The sequence below is a fragment of the Stegodyphus dumicola genome, chromosome 1, assembly GCF_044657685.1.
Source record: "Stegodyphus dumicola isolate Sdum_Otavi_A_Nest chromosome 1, ASM4465768v1".
Lineage (NCBI taxonomy): Eukaryota > Metazoa > Arthropoda > Arachnida > Araneae > Eresidae > Stegodyphus > Stegodyphus dumicola.
This window is the reverse complement of record NC_140768.1, coordinates 17,693,300-17,709,370: the sequence shown is the minus strand read 5'-3', so window position 1 is coordinate 17,709,370 and position 16,071 is coordinate 17,693,300. Positions and strand designations below refer to the sequence as shown.

Genomic DNA, 16,071 nt, shown 5'->3' with positions numbered 1-16,071 from the left:
CAAAGTTAAAAATTCAAAACAGTATTTTCAGTCTTCAAATAATTAAGGTTCTCAAAGGCTGATACTTTTCAACTCAGTAAATAAGTAAAAATGAATTATTTAATGCTTGCAATAATTAGCAAACATAATAAGAACTCTTTTCATTATAACATAACTACCAACCTTGAAATTTGAAAATCCAGGAGAAACTAGGAGGTTTTCATGCTTTGCAATGTGATTTCAACAGAAAACCAGATTGATTTAAATTCACTTCATAAATGCTTATTCGTTTATTGAACTAAATATAATGTATTTCATATATAAAGTACATTATTATTTAATTTCAATTTTTAAACTGACAAAATTCTGTTTTGGAAAGAGAAGCTTTTATTTAACAGAGTACTTTTAAACATGCTCCAAGAAAAATTAATAACTAATTCCAAATAATAAAATTAATTAGTTAATAACTGGTTACAAATTTTAAATATAATACAACACACAAATTAAATTAGCCCCCCAAAATCTCCACTTCATATCTAACCAGTACTCCCTTCATTTCACTATCAATCTGAATAAATTTGATATGAGATGCATGTTTTGCACTCTGTTTCACCAAATTTCTTATATGCTCATATAAGCCATTCTGTACCTTGATGGGTGAAAAGACAAAGCCATATCAGTAATCTCTTGGTGAAACCACGAGAACTGGTAACTATGTTACAGAAAACATTTCTTTTCCAGTATAACATCACAAATAAAATTTTTATAATTTAACAAATATTTAGTTTTAATGTTTAATCATTGATTTTTACTCATAACAGATAACCTACTTATATGCTCAGAATTATTACATAATCAATTTTTTGTTTAATTCAAAAGTTGCAACACATGCCACATACATACACACTATATATACCTTAAGAAATTCAAGGAGCACTCAGTAGCAACTGCTTTAGCAAGTAATGTTTTCCCAGAACCTGGTGGTCCATAAAGTAATACACCTATACATAAAACAACAAAAAAATTATTGCGACAAAAATTGAACAAATTACAGAACAAAATTTACATGGAAAATACATAAACTTTTAATTATTACATGTATAATAAGAAAACCAAAAGAGCACAGAAAATTCTTCCTCATAAAATTATCACATTCCGTAGACAATTAACCATAATAAACAATTTATTCATTTTGTAGCAATAACTAATTACTTTAATTCTGCACAAATGTGGTGTTCAACAAAAATATCATGAACTTATAAATTTATATTAAGTATAAACAAATCTTACCACGAATCTTAAGAAATGCAGTTGCTTGTCATGAATGAAAATTGTTACAACTGTGTGCTTTAAATGAATATTGTTCAAAGACTGAATATTTGATTATTTAAATCTTGAACTTTGTACCATCATTATACTAATTGAAAGCAATCAAAAACCATAAAACTTTAAAGAAACTGAAAAATGTGAAGTTCATAAAATACTTATTTCTAGTTTTGTTTTATACATATAACCTGTTTCAAAAAAGAGTATTTCCTGAATATCTTTTCCAATGACAATTTTGTAATCAGTTCTTGCTAACATCTACAGTTCTAACAATAAACAACTCGAGAAGTTATCATTTGCTTGCAAAATATTATTTACAAATTCAGCATCAGCAGAAAAAAATTTAATAACAAATTTTTAAATTAAAAAGTATTATTAATGCATGCAAAAATAAGTTTCTAAACATGAAAGAATGATACGTGATGTAATCAGAAATTCTCCCTTATCTCTGCAGTATATTGTTCTCATAATAACAAATACTCAATATGTCAGTTACATTTCCAAAAATTACTCCTCATTTTGTCAGTGTAATATTAGCAATTTAGAAAATATGATTTTAAGTAACTTACATATGTGTAATATATTGTAACATTTAAATAATCAAAATTACAAAAAGAACAGATTGTAATGTCAAAAGTTTGAAAATTCGAAGATAAAGTGTGTAAGTGATTTATTTCATAGTTTATCATGCATTAACAAAGTGATGTTTTTATAATATGTTATAAAATTGCTTATTTGTTACAGAAGCAATAATAATGGCTGGAACCATCTGAAAATAATACACCTTTTCCCACCATTGTCATATCCACATACACAAGCACAAATTTCAGTGATATCTCAATCAAACAGAAAAAGAAAAACTAACAGAAACATTTGTCCTTTTGCACCTTATTAGGCAAATTAGGCACTTATTAGGAGGACTATTACAATAATCTGCTTACACAAAGACACATACAGTATAAGAGTGTGTGTGTGTGTGTGAAAGTATGTTATATTTATATGTATATATTCAATTATATTATATGTATATATTTAACTGCACCAAATTCACTGCAATCAAGGCAGGAAGCATGACAATAAAAATTTACTAATGAATGTGATAAATATACTTGAAAGAAAACATTGGATAAGCTTCTGCATTGGTCAGTTTTGCATTTTGTCCGACATTTTACATAAATTAACAGCAAAATAAAGAATACTGAAAAACATAAAAGCATTTATTTGATACAAATCATTTTCTTCTTCTTCCTTCTAGATTAATCTTAGACATAACAAATAACAATGGGAACATAAGCACACAAGTATTAATTCATTTATCAATAAATAAAATATCACTTATCATAAATTAAAAAATTTACAGACAAAGGACTTAACATGAAAAGAGAAATTTATATCAATTTGATGTAATTTATGGTGCAAATAAATTGCATGAGACATTAAAACTTATGCTTAGCATATTAATGATTATTCCCTGTCATACCTGATCTTCTGAGACCAGATGCTAGAATCTCAGGATGCTCTAAAGGTAACTGAATGGTATCTAAAATTTCTTGTTTGACATATGCTAATCCACCAACATCATCAAACTGTACATTTGGAATCTAATTGGAAACATTTGGAAGAAAATTAATACAATTTGTGATTTAAGATATTAGGCAATTCTAACTTTCCAAGAAGTACATTTTTCTTAAAATTCTAAAATGCACCCATTGTAAACAATGAGGTGCAACCAACAGAACTTTAATTATAAGAAAATAGAATAAGCAAAACAAAATACTGAAATATACTTCGAAAAGTCCAAATGAAAATTTAAATAACATTTTAATATTATTTTTTAATAAAATTTTAGTATTTCAATTTATTAATAGCAAGAGTAGTTTTATTTAAATTAGTAATTTGGAAAATTTTATTGCTTCAGAATATTTTCCCGTTAGAAAAATCTGGTACTCAAAAATGCCATAGATTTTGAAGCGCTTATTTTTAGTGACATTTGTAGGGGGAAAATGGTGTATCTTAAAATTCAAAAATATGGTAATACTTTTATTTCACCTCAAAAAATAACTTTATGAATTATAGTAAGTTTATGGTTGATCAACAGCAAGTTTAAATGAATTTCTTTTCTGCATAATTTAGACATAACAATATATTTTCATAATAATAAATTGAAATATTAAAATATTAGACACACCACCAATATTTAAGTGGTACTAAAATAATTCTTACATTTTGCAAACAGTGAGAACAAAGTTTTCCAGAGCAAATCTTTCTATTTGGATTAAATTCTTTCAACATGACATTTCAAACAGATGCATTTATTTTTCGCAGATTTCTTTACAAAACAAATATGTAAATTTTGAACACAGATTTTTTGTTTTCAACTACTTAAAACATAATGAATAAAAACAAGGCTTTTTTACTTCCTACAGTTAACATAAAAAATGAAACTGTTTGCAAGATTCTTCCAACCTGCAATGTTATACTTTCATAATGTTTTAAAATAGCTTATGCAGAAAACCAATTTTCATAGTATAAACTCATTTAACATTTTTTGGAGTTGCTAGCTATTGTTAGTTACTGCTTATTTCTTGAAAGTTCAAACTTAATAGGTGACACTTGTTAATGAATCCAGGTGCATTACTTTAAAATAATCAAATAAATATAGAGCTTTTATTTTTGCAATCGGCAATACTTGGTTTGAAATATTAAGTGTGATTTTCCCTACACAGACCAGTTTACTTAAAAGTTCACATTGATTGAAGCTACTTCCAAAGTTCATTAAAGTTTGTTCATCAGTTACTTCCATTAAAGAAAACTGATAAGGATACATGCTTAGGATTAACATTTAAGGAAATAACTCTTTGTGAACACACTATGTATGTGACACTATGTATGCCACACTATGTAGGCACTCTTCGTGAACACACTATGTATGTGATAGACACATTTTACTGTGAAACACTTCCACAAAAGTTTTTAAGAGTTTTATTCTCAATTCAAGCTTAAGATAGCTGAATTATCAAAACTGTCTTCTCTTTGTTACTAAAACAATTCTATGTCATGACTGAAAGACCTTTCATAATAAAATAAAATACATACTTTTGGAGCACCAATTGCATCAGCAAATTCAGCTTGTAATTTTTCAAGAGCATGCAATAAATCCTTTTGCGCAACTGGAACAGCAGCAAGAACCAAATCTTCTTCTTTTCTAATATCTATATTTTTTTCAATGCTAAAAAAAAATAATACTGTTATATATTCAACTGAGGGAAAAGGTTTATTACATAAACAGATAAAATGTAACTTACATTAATTTTCGAATTCTGCTATAAGCATTTCTGATTGCCTGCTTAACAAGGCTGGATAAATCTCCTAATACAAATCCCTAAAAATAATACAAGCTTTTTTTATGCAAAATAATAATTATTATAATACAAAATTGTGCATAAGCAAATAAATATTTTATGCATATTTTAAATACGAGATGACTTTTATATTTGCAACTTATCCATATTAAAATTTTTTCTAGCAAATAGTCCACTTAAGTTCTTGTGCCGGTAACATTTTGTGACAGTAAATCCTACATACATAAAGTCAGGATTGCCAATTTTAACAGATATTTTATTTTAGCCTTTATACATTTTATGATTATTTTAAAAAAATTTAAAGGAGCGAAATGTAGCATAAGGAAATGATGAAGTAGCACAAATTTTGCAATATTGTATAGACATAAATTTAGTAGCACAGGTTTATCAAAAACTGCAAAAGGGCTCAATATGGCAACACTGTGCAAAGATGTCATACTTCAACATTTTATTCAGCACAAGCACGTAAATCATATATAAATATTTTTTATAATATTTTTTATATGTGAACACAGTTTAAAATATCTCTCTTTAATAAATTCAATTTGTTAGCTGCAAGTAAGTTTAAAGTAAAAACAACAGTAATATAATTTAAAAATTAAAATACCTGTTTCTAATTAATAAAAATACACAACTTCAGGATATTACATTCACAAAGTTCAGAGTTATTTAATAAATGGATGAAAATTGTTGCTTTCATCAACCAAAATGTTCATAAACTGAAGCAATTTTCTTGATAGAAATTAATGTAAAATGGATAAATCTATTCCTGAGCTCCAAATGGCTGCTTATAAAAGAATATTTTGTATACAAGTTTGTTTGTCTGGAGTAAACCTTTGTCAAAACTTATTTGCCAAATGAGGTTTTGCCATGTGCATGTTACCTTAATTGTAGCTACTTAATTTGCCCAGTGCCAGAAATTCATTTATACACAATTTATTCATCAATAATTAACTTTTGCAGGCCAGAAATTATCAACAATTTCAAAGGATTTCCAGCAACTGAAAATGAAGTTAACAGCAGTACAGGATTTTCAAATATGGAAGAAAGAGAAGTCAAAGAATTAATTCAAAAATAACAAATGAGGTTTTAGATGATTTTACAATAGCAGTTGATAGTGAAAACAGTGATAATGAAGATGATAAAGTACCTTTTAACTCACAAGAAGTTAACAAATTGTTAAAAAGGCACATGAACTATCCAATTTTTCAAAGTTGATCCAAACGAAGAAAGAGGAAGAAATTATTTGAGAAATTGAAAAACTTTGTGCTTCATTCTGCAAAACTTTTCCACGAAGTTTAAATGAAGAAAGAATACTGTGAATTCTGTGCCTTTAAAAAAGAAAGCTATTAAGTTAATAGCTATACTCCTTATAAGGTATTTCTCCCACCTTTCTAGCAAGTCTTCGTGGTGTAGTGGTCAGCACACTGAGCCGGTATTTCAGAGGTCCGTGGTTCGATTTCTGGCAAACGCAGATGCTAATATTTCATCTTTCTGGCTTTTCCAATTAACCTAATGTCTCTACAGTGGCACCCAAACTAAAAGAGTTGTGGATGATGAATCTCCACACCCAGGATTTGGCAAATGGGTCCCCTAAAATACCCCAGTAGCCCTTTAAAAGGGGGATTATATAAGGTATTTCTCCCACCTTCCCAGAATGCCTTCATGGTGTAGTGGTCAGCACACTGAGCCGATATTTCAGAGGTCCGTGGTTCGATTCCGGGCGAAGGCAGTTGCTAATTTTTCATCTCTCCGGCTTCTAAAAATCCTAAGGTCTCTACATCCTGTATGTTAAGTAAAATAAACAAAATGATTTTGATTACCAAAAGCAAAATTCCTGTTGCGGTTTGTTATTTGTATTTTGTATTTTGTTATACAGCTTTAAGAATTCTTTTCAGACAACAGTTTTGAATCACAAAATTATTTGCAACTTTCAAAACATCAGTCTATCCTTTGATCCAAAGTATTTATAGCCATGTCTTTTACATTATAGTAATGTACATTACAAACTGGTATGTTTAGTTTTTATTAGATGCAAACTGTTGTCACTAGTTTGCAAATATTTTTTCACCCCTGCAAGCTGTAAGTTTATTTTAACTTGCACATAAGGAGTGACAGTCTAAAAATGAAGTAGACATTGAATTAAATTTTTGATGCTACACTATACCTCTATTAGGAGGTAAATACACACAGAGTGGTCTAGATATTGTTTAAAATTATACAGCCATATATCTAAAATTAATAATAGAATTTACACAAGATGTTATTTGACAGAGAAATATGACTTAAAAGAACATAAAAGTATAAGGAAAACATTAGTTAACAAAGTAATGGAAAACTTTCTTGCTTCATCAATTTTTGAAAATGAATTAGATAATATATCTGAAAGTGAATTCACGAATGTTTTGTCAAACAATGGATCTTGAGAAGTAGGCAGTCCTAAAGCCATCATATGGGTAAAGGGATGAAATTCTGGTGTAACATTAGACGAAAAAAACCAAACAAAATATACCTTTCAATGTTTTCAAACTAAATTCAAGGAGGGGGAAAATTTGCATTTTTACTAATGGGAGAAACAGCTTTAAAAGTCTGATGATTGCAGGAAAAATTTAAAAGAAATGAAACACCTATTAATTCAGAAGTCAAACAAATAAAAATCAGCGTTATATTTTCAAATTTTCACAGACTGAAAATTTTAAAATATATAGCTGATTTTTCTTGTTTGACTTCTAAATTAATATTTGTTCAGCGTGTTATTGTATCTTAAAATGAAAAACCTTTTTAAAGCAAATTGCTCATATTTACGTTGGCCATGTAGAAAACCTCAAAAACTGTACAGCAACCAGGCCTTTTTGCTGTGATTTTGAACCTACTTCATATTACCTGTAGTCAGCAATTCTACCACTCAGCTACCAGTGACTTGTAATTTGATTCATTTTGCTACTTGCAACTGGCGTAAAATTGATTATTGCTTTAGTATTGTTTATTACATGTCATCGCTGATCATTATTTATTACACATCATCATTAATCATTATTTACTGCACCTCATTTGCATTGTATATTCAATGCACAGTCAATATACTATTTAATATCATGTAAAGTGCATGCGTCAGTATCGCACTAAAATAACTACAGTATAAGATATCGTAGTAAAATGATTTCCAGAACTTCTTAATAATTCTGACCTATTTTTTCAAAGATTAAGCTTTCATCACTTTTGTTTAATCTTCCATTTTATTGTGAAGTTGAGAACCAAAATCATATATCTTTTGAATGCTGTCTTAGAATCATTATCTGACAGTTTACTTGCATAACCTGATCAACTTGTGATTTTTCAAATTTTCAAAAGTGAATTTTTGAAAACTTTAAATGCTATCAAATTTTGTTACTTTTTACAATTTTTCAAACTGTTTAACTACCGTATTTGACAGCATATAAGACACACCCTTATTTGGACAGCCACATACAAGGGAAATTGTTTCAATAGTGTGGTTTCTTTTAGTTCTCATGTTTTGTAAAAGCCAAATAAACAATTATTGAATGCTATTACCTTCACTTATAAGACTATGTCCTTCACATATAAGACGCAGGTAACTTTTTTGAGACCAAATTTAGGAAAAAAAGTGCGTCTTATATGCCGTCAAATATGATAACTATTTTACTATTATGTATTTTACTAGACGGGCAGATTTGTATACATTTTTTACCAGACAAATTGAGAGCTCAAGGTTGAAAGGCCCTCCTACAAGTTCATTCTTGTGATCTTTTAATAACTTATCCACATTTTTATTTAACGTTCAAGCCTATGATATAATATCATTGACAATAAAAAATTCCTTAGTATCCCAGATTCAAAGTCTCTGCCTAAAACACAATTTTGTCCACATCATATATGTGGTCCTGTAAGTCCCTTATTAAAGAAATTAAAGCACTGATACTGAGAAAGAAGTTACCTCAAAACATATTCAAAAAGTGTTTGGGTGTAAAATTTCTTGAAATCTGAAATAACTTACTGATCCATAGGCTGTATTACAGAAATCATGTAAAGAGGCAAAAACTTCACAGTGATGAAAAAAATCTAAGATTTTTCACAAATTCATCTGCCAAGCTAAATTTTCTCTCCACAACAGATGGTGAGCAGGTTCATTATCTAGCACAATAAGGTACTTCAATGGCAAATATTTTATTCTTAAATATTTCTTCATACTTGGAACAAAGGATTCATGATCTACTCGATAAAAAAATGCTTGGTTACTCAAGCCTTATACTGTTAGCCCTCCACATAATAGGCATTTGCTTTTTAACACACTGCTGTACTTAATCACCTTCAGATTGTCAGAATGGTTCACATATATCTTGATCTTAAAGTCTCTACTTGTGTTTCCACATAGCAAACATAGCTAGTCTATTGTTAATTGACTTTTATCTAGTTAATGCTACATTATCTGGGTGATGTATATTCTATTTAGCACTTTTTCCCCCCAGAATAAACTGGTTTTCATACTATTGCACATTTACAAGCCAAGCAATCTCTCAGCTTTTATACAGCCACTAAAATATTGCACAAATTCTTTAGCAGCTTTTTGGTTCACACTCACAACTCCTGCATGCCTAACATAACTATGTACACTACTTCTTTTTGCAAAATTCTCAAACCTCTCACAGCTAGCTTTGAAGGTGACAGCTAGCTTCACCGTAAACAAACCGTAAACAAATGATGTCTTCAGGAATATTGAAACCAGCTAACATTTGCTCATTTATCCAAATGAGTAGCAATATCTCCACTTCTTCCATACTATGTCATCTTTCTTTAGTAAGAAAGTTACTCCTACAGCATTGACTTCTTTGAGTGATTCTTTATTTTTGAGAATGATTACAAATCCTTGATTTTGTCATACCAAATAGAGCAACAAGATCAGAAATACAAACACCATTTCTGTATTTCTGTATTTATTCATGATTTCTTTCTTCACCTCTAACATACTTCTGATCTTTTTTTTTTTTTTTTTTTTTTTAACTATTATTATTGCTTTTCTTTGGCCATATGTTATCTGATTTACTAATTTATTTTACAAAACACAAATCACAATAAAATTTAAATGAAAGCAAGTGCACAGATATAAACCAAGTTAACATACAGTAATTGGCAATTGCTGGCCGATATTCTCACCCTGTTGCCTTAAGATGTTTATGTGGAGATGTTTCTGCTATAATGGCATTTTATAGAAAGCTCACAGGTCACGTGAATTTCCTTTGCATTTTTTAGTACTGTTCATTGCCAGCTTATCTGTTTGTAATCTGAGATATCATTTGTCATCCAAGACACATATTGTTAGAAAAAAAAATTGTTCATTATCTAAAGGTGTTCATGATCCAAGATTAAATTGTACCTGAAAATTAATGTACTATGTGCATTAAAGTAGTTTTGGTACCATTTGTGCAAAAGATATTCCTTATAAATATTCTGAAATACCTTTAAGAACATAATAATATGAAAAAAAAAAAAAAAAAAAAGAAAAAAAAAGAATATATTTAACCTCCATTTAATGATTATGAATAAAATTCACTTTAAGTATTTTTGTGCAAATATTATAAGTTTGCACATCTCAAATATCAAAATCATGTCATGGATGTCCCAATGATAAAAATCACACACAAAGGTAAGTAAAGGTTTCTTTCATTTTATGAAATTACAGCATTTTGGTGCAACACTCCATAAATCGAAATAGTGTAAAACAGGAACCAATTACCATTAATTAAAAATAATAAAGGCTTTGATCTTTCCTATACCAATTAAAAAAAACATCAAGCAATAAACATTTTTTAAAATCTAAAGTAACAGTAAAATAGATAATAATATGATAAATATGTATACCATATAAATATAAATAATGTAGTCAATATACAGAAGGCAGTTTCTCCTAAAACTGGGAGGGAAGAACATAAAGTGTACTGAAAATCCTTAGGTGATGGCAGTGATTAGTGCATTGAATTGTCAGAAATTTTATAGCAGGAGACCTAAGGTTTGAAGTATAAGTGACAGCAAACAAGGACCAGCTATTGATATTTTATTGTCACTTGCATCCAAAAGGTTATTTTACCTAAATCTTAAATGGCTGCCTGATCCAAAGCCAAAAATCAAAATTTTATTTAGTTGTTTCTTCCAAAAAACGCTTTTAAAAAAAGACAGCATAATTATCTGCTGAGAGTTAGACAGTTTCTTTAACTACATAGTTCTTTGAAGGAAATCAACATCTTGTGAAAATTTTCTGAAACCCATGTATTACACTATAGTCAGTCAAAATTTTCTGCAAATATTTGGGAGAGTAATAAATTACGGGGGGCACTGAGCGATTTTGTATTTCACATTTCATCAATAAAGTAAAAGTCCTCATCAGATTTCTTTTATTAAGAGAAATAAGATATTAATTTAGGCCTTATGTCAAAATAAAACTTCATACAGTGGGAAATACATATAAATATATTAGACAAACATTTGTTTCACTATTCTGTGGATGATAGCAATTGATTACAGAAATGGGCAACTAAACAAAAGTTTACATATTCCACTTCACATTCACAGCCAAAGAATGCATTGCGTGAATTTCAAAACTATTCTACTATATATTTCACTTGATTTATATCAATTCCTGTAGTGAATATTTGACTTCTTGAACATTACTAGAAATATTTAGAAAAACTTATGTCATAATTTTATAATTATATTAAATACTGCCAATCATTTTTACTTTGAATTACTCTCAAATTCTCTTCTATTAAATGATTATGTTTGATATTTAGATGATGATTATGTTTGTAATCTATGTAATGATTATGCTTGTTTTTATTAACTACACGTTTCAATGAACACACACATATATGTAATGGGATGATATGGAGAAGAGCTGCTATGGATTAGAAATGGTTCTTTGTGTTGTAATAACTTGGAGCGGCTTTACTGCATAGTTAAAAGGATGACATTTGTAACAGGCATAGCTCTAATTTCTGCACTTAATTTTATTCCTTGATAACTAATTCTTAGGATACATATTTTTTCAATCACACATCATCATTATGGGTGAGCTATGTAACACACAATTTTATACAGATTAAATTTTTTTAGACAAATGGACAACAGCTAGCAGAGGCTAAGCAACATGTGTAAGTGGAAGCAAGCAAAGTATGAAAAATGGTTACACAATCAGCAAAGTGCTAGATAAACCGTAAATTATTTCTTTAATCTGATTGGTTAGCAGCTTTAATACTGCAGCTTGATTACAGACATGAAAGATATGAAATGTACATAAGAGACATGAAAGGTATTATTTTTCAAATGACATACTTTATATTCACATCTTAGCATTTTTAAGACATGACAAATTAAAATGAGCAACTAAAAGTTTCATAATTTTTTTAATCTAACATACAAATATATACACACAGGGTCTATCAGAAAAATATATACACACTTTAGCACACAGTACCTGTGCATTGGCTTTGAAGTTGAATTATCTTTGCTTGTTCAACACATGGTCTTCCATGACTGTAATATTTGACATATGATAATAAATCAAAATAGTATTGGGTGACCTTGAAATATACCAAGTAGAACAGGAAATCAGTTATGCTGGAGGTCCATCAAAAATAAAAAAACAATTAAGTTCAGTATTAACAGACAGAAGAACTTTCTTTCGCTAACGTAAGTATACATTTTCCCGATGGACCTTGTATATGTAACAATTTGGAAATCTGAAGAAATGATTTTGAAGCATGAAGAAGTAGTTGCAGCCGTAGCCAACTTAAATATTCCTTTTTATTTCTCATCAGCCAAACATTTTAATAAGCCAATGTAGATAAACTGGCACAATAAACACCTATTCTTGATGAAATACATCAGTAGAGTTCATAATTTTGAAATACATTTGAAGAATCAGGTGCTAGCAGCTCTAGCTGGCATAATAAAAGCAGAAAGCAAAAGTAATATGTTATATATGAAATCTTAGTTCAAAGTGGGCAAGTTTTGCTTTCGATGTTTATTGGCTAATTAATAGCTTTTTAAAATAATTACTGGCTGAAGATTTATGTAACAGCCTGCATTTTAAACTATGCAAGAATCATATGAGAATGAAATTTTTGAAATGATGCAGTTTAGAGTGATTTAAGGCTATACTCTTTTTTTTAGTATGAAAGGGAAAATATACAAATTAAAATAGTGTTAAGGAGCTATCGTAAATTACAGTTAGAATGTTGCTTAACATATTTTCTTTTTAACACATATATACATAAAAATAAGAAAATAAAACTCACAGCTGTTCTTTGAGCTAAGTATAATGTTGATACATCATTACTAACATCACAGACACTTAAAAGTTCCTGTAGAAGAGTTGCACGCTCCCATTCATCGGGTGCCTATAGAAAAAAAATTATGAATCGTCATTTAACTTAAAATTAAGCCTTACTTTCAAACCTATATTAATTAAAAATAATAAATAGTAAACTTATTTTATGTTATCAAAATAATTAAATCATTAATTTTTAAGTAAATTTGCTCATTTTGAATGCAATTAGTTACATAACTATTAAAACTTTTTAAATATAACATTAAGAGTACTTTAACAATGCTAACAAAATTAATACAACATTTCTTAGTTACCCAAAATTAATAAAAAAAAGTATCTGATTTGTTCACGATACTTGAATATATAAATAAAACACAGGCCATTTAAAATTAGTAATCAAATGAATAGAATTATTAAACGTACCTTCATTTCCACTGAATGCAAAAATGCAGAAAGTAAATCATTGCTCACTTTCGATTCTGTTGTTGTACCAATTACTACTATTGGATTAATGCCACTATTAGCATTAACTTCTTTCAATGATGTAGCAAAAGAAGTCAAGACTCTTGAATCTTAAAGGGTTAAAAAAAAAAAAAAAAGAAAAAGAAAAGAAAAGAAAAGAAAAGAAACGATATCAGTATAATGGTAAAACTATAAAATATAATTTTAATACCAAATAAGGATAACAAAAACAAATTAAATATTTCTTAAGTTCCTTAATAAAAAATGAAAAATGCATATTTGAATAAATTTGATTTTATTATGAAATTTCAAAATGTTTAAAAAATGAATAAGTAAAAATATACTTCAGGTAGCTTTTCTTTTTAATATCACATTTATTTTTAAACTTTTTTTTACACAATTTTAAGAGCTGACTTTGGCAAGCTTTTCTAAAACTATCAATGAAAATTCATGTGATATTCGAAAGACTGGGTGAGGAGATGTATGTTATAAGCTAAATTTGCAAATATTTACTTAGATAGAATTCCTTTAATTAATCAATAAATTCAAATGCTAATAAAAGTAATCACCTAATGATAATTTTTATGCTGAATCAAGAAATTCAATGCGTTTGCTATTTTGGTTTCAAATGTGCCGTACATATCTTTAAATTCCTATTTATTATTCAAGTATTCACTACAGAAGGTACTCAACTGATGCTGGTTTGATTAATAATTTTTTGATGATTTGAAAGCAATAAGCATGCATTAGAAATCATTCTTCATATTTTGAAGCATTCTAGGAATATACCATCACTTAGAGTAGGCATACATCAAGACCATTTTCCTTTAAGCTGTGTCTTATAACCACAGTAATAACTGTTACAAGAAAAAGGTCAAGTCCTCTAATTTGCTAAAATCTCCTAATTCTCTCTGCACAATGATGACAACATAAGTTATGAACATAAATGAGGGGAGGGTGCCATGATACTGAAGTCCCCATTTTTGAGTAAGTGACTATAGTGATATGCATTACAATATAATCAGCACAGCATTTAGATGCAAGTACAGATACTGATTACTGATATAATATACATATATGTATGTGTGTGTGAATATTAAAGTTTATATATGTGTGTGTATATATATATATATAAACTTTATACATATTAATGTAATATGTAAGATATAACAAAATATGATAGCTGTTTCAAAAAAATAATTGGCGACCTCAAAATTAACATTCTAAATTTGGTAATCTGCCCCTAAATTCATCTCTTATCACAGGTTCCAGATTTTTCTATCTTGCGTAATGTTTTAATGCAGATGCCTCTTGTCCAATCAAATTAACTGTAAACCAAAACTCTGAACTGAAACTTTTCCACCCTTCTTCCTCTGAAGTTCTATGATACTCCCCCCCCCTTTATTCGCATAAACTCTGCTGCTGCTGGCAAGACGCTTTTCATCTACGCTGCTGTTGCTTTCTTACTTCAGATGACATTCTAATTCAAAATGCAATTTATGTATTAAACATAATTAGGAAACATCTTGTCTGAAAAAGGATGATTTGATATGCGTGGAAAAATAAAGATTGTGATTTTTCAAGATATGTTGTGCTAAATTGCATCATCATGCTTTACACTCTGCCACTATGGTCTTCTTGGTCATCTACACAGTATCGTAAGCTGTTAAAAGTTCCACTGTTTTCATCTACACATTTGGAATCATTACACATATATATATGTGTGTGTGTGTGTGAATATTAAAGTTTATATATGTGTGTGTATATATATATAAACTTTATACATATTAATGTAATCTCTTAACACACATACATAAATATATATGTGTGTGTGTGTGTGTGTGTGTGTGAATATTAAAGTTTTTAAATAATCATCTGCCAATAAATGGCAATACTGTTTATTTTTTTAAAGAATGCTTTTTTCTAAATTGACAGTGATGAGATTTAGAATTCTAGAGATACAAAACAGTAATGTTATTATCAGTCATGTATAACATAATATAAATTAGTTACAAAGAACATAATGTAAATTGTTTATTATCAGTTGTGTTTGCATTATCAGTATGTTAGTGCAAAGTAAAGTATTTGTGTTTATTATAGTTTATATTTATTGTAAAAAAAAGTATTTATTCATTTTCTTAGTTCATTGATCTATAATCACAGTTTCCCTCCCTTATAAAATAATTAGGAGTACTCCAGTTAGGCTAAAAAAATTATTATTTCATAGTTCTAATAAGATAATTCAAAAAATAAATGCTGTCAGTGGATAAAACAAATTTTACCAAGAACATGAAAAATCCCTGCTATTGGCAACCATCTCCCTCTGTGACATGTGCAGATGCAGAGTTTGTTGCACACACACTCTTTGGGCAAAACATATATAAATACACAGATTGGTTACTGACATCGTGCATGGCAACAAAATTGATCAATCATTATGCAAGATTCCAGCTAAGTATGCAAAGTGACTTTCAGAAGACTTGTTTGTATATATCTGCCTGCCAATGACCATATCAATTTTTCCCACATAATCACTACAGCACTTTTATTAAATTTAAATGTAACTAAACAGCATTGTTACCAGCATATACTATGTAATAA

General features: G+C 28.7%; 1 protein-coding gene across 1 annotated transcript in view; it reads right to left on the bottom strand.

Moving 5' to 3' along the window:
- Positions 1-16,071, bottom strand: part of LOC118181628 (peroxisomal ATPase PEX6-like) — an 82,860-nt gene that overhangs the window by 15,891 nt on the left and 50,898 nt on the right. The window contains exons 11-16 of the mRNA XM_035350793.2: positions 13,432-13,580; positions 12,977-13,078; positions 4,611-4,687; positions 4,402-4,534; positions 2,786-2,906; positions 896-980 (exon numbers count right to left, since the gene is read on the bottom strand). Coding sequence (XP_035206684.2) covers positions 896-980; positions 2,786-2,906; positions 4,402-4,534; positions 4,611-4,687; positions 12,977-13,078; positions 13,432-13,580 — 667 coding nt within the window. The remainder of the gene's footprint in view (positions 1-895; positions 981-2,785; positions 2,907-4,401; positions 4,535-4,610; positions 4,688-12,976; positions 13,079-13,431; positions 13,581-16,071) is intronic.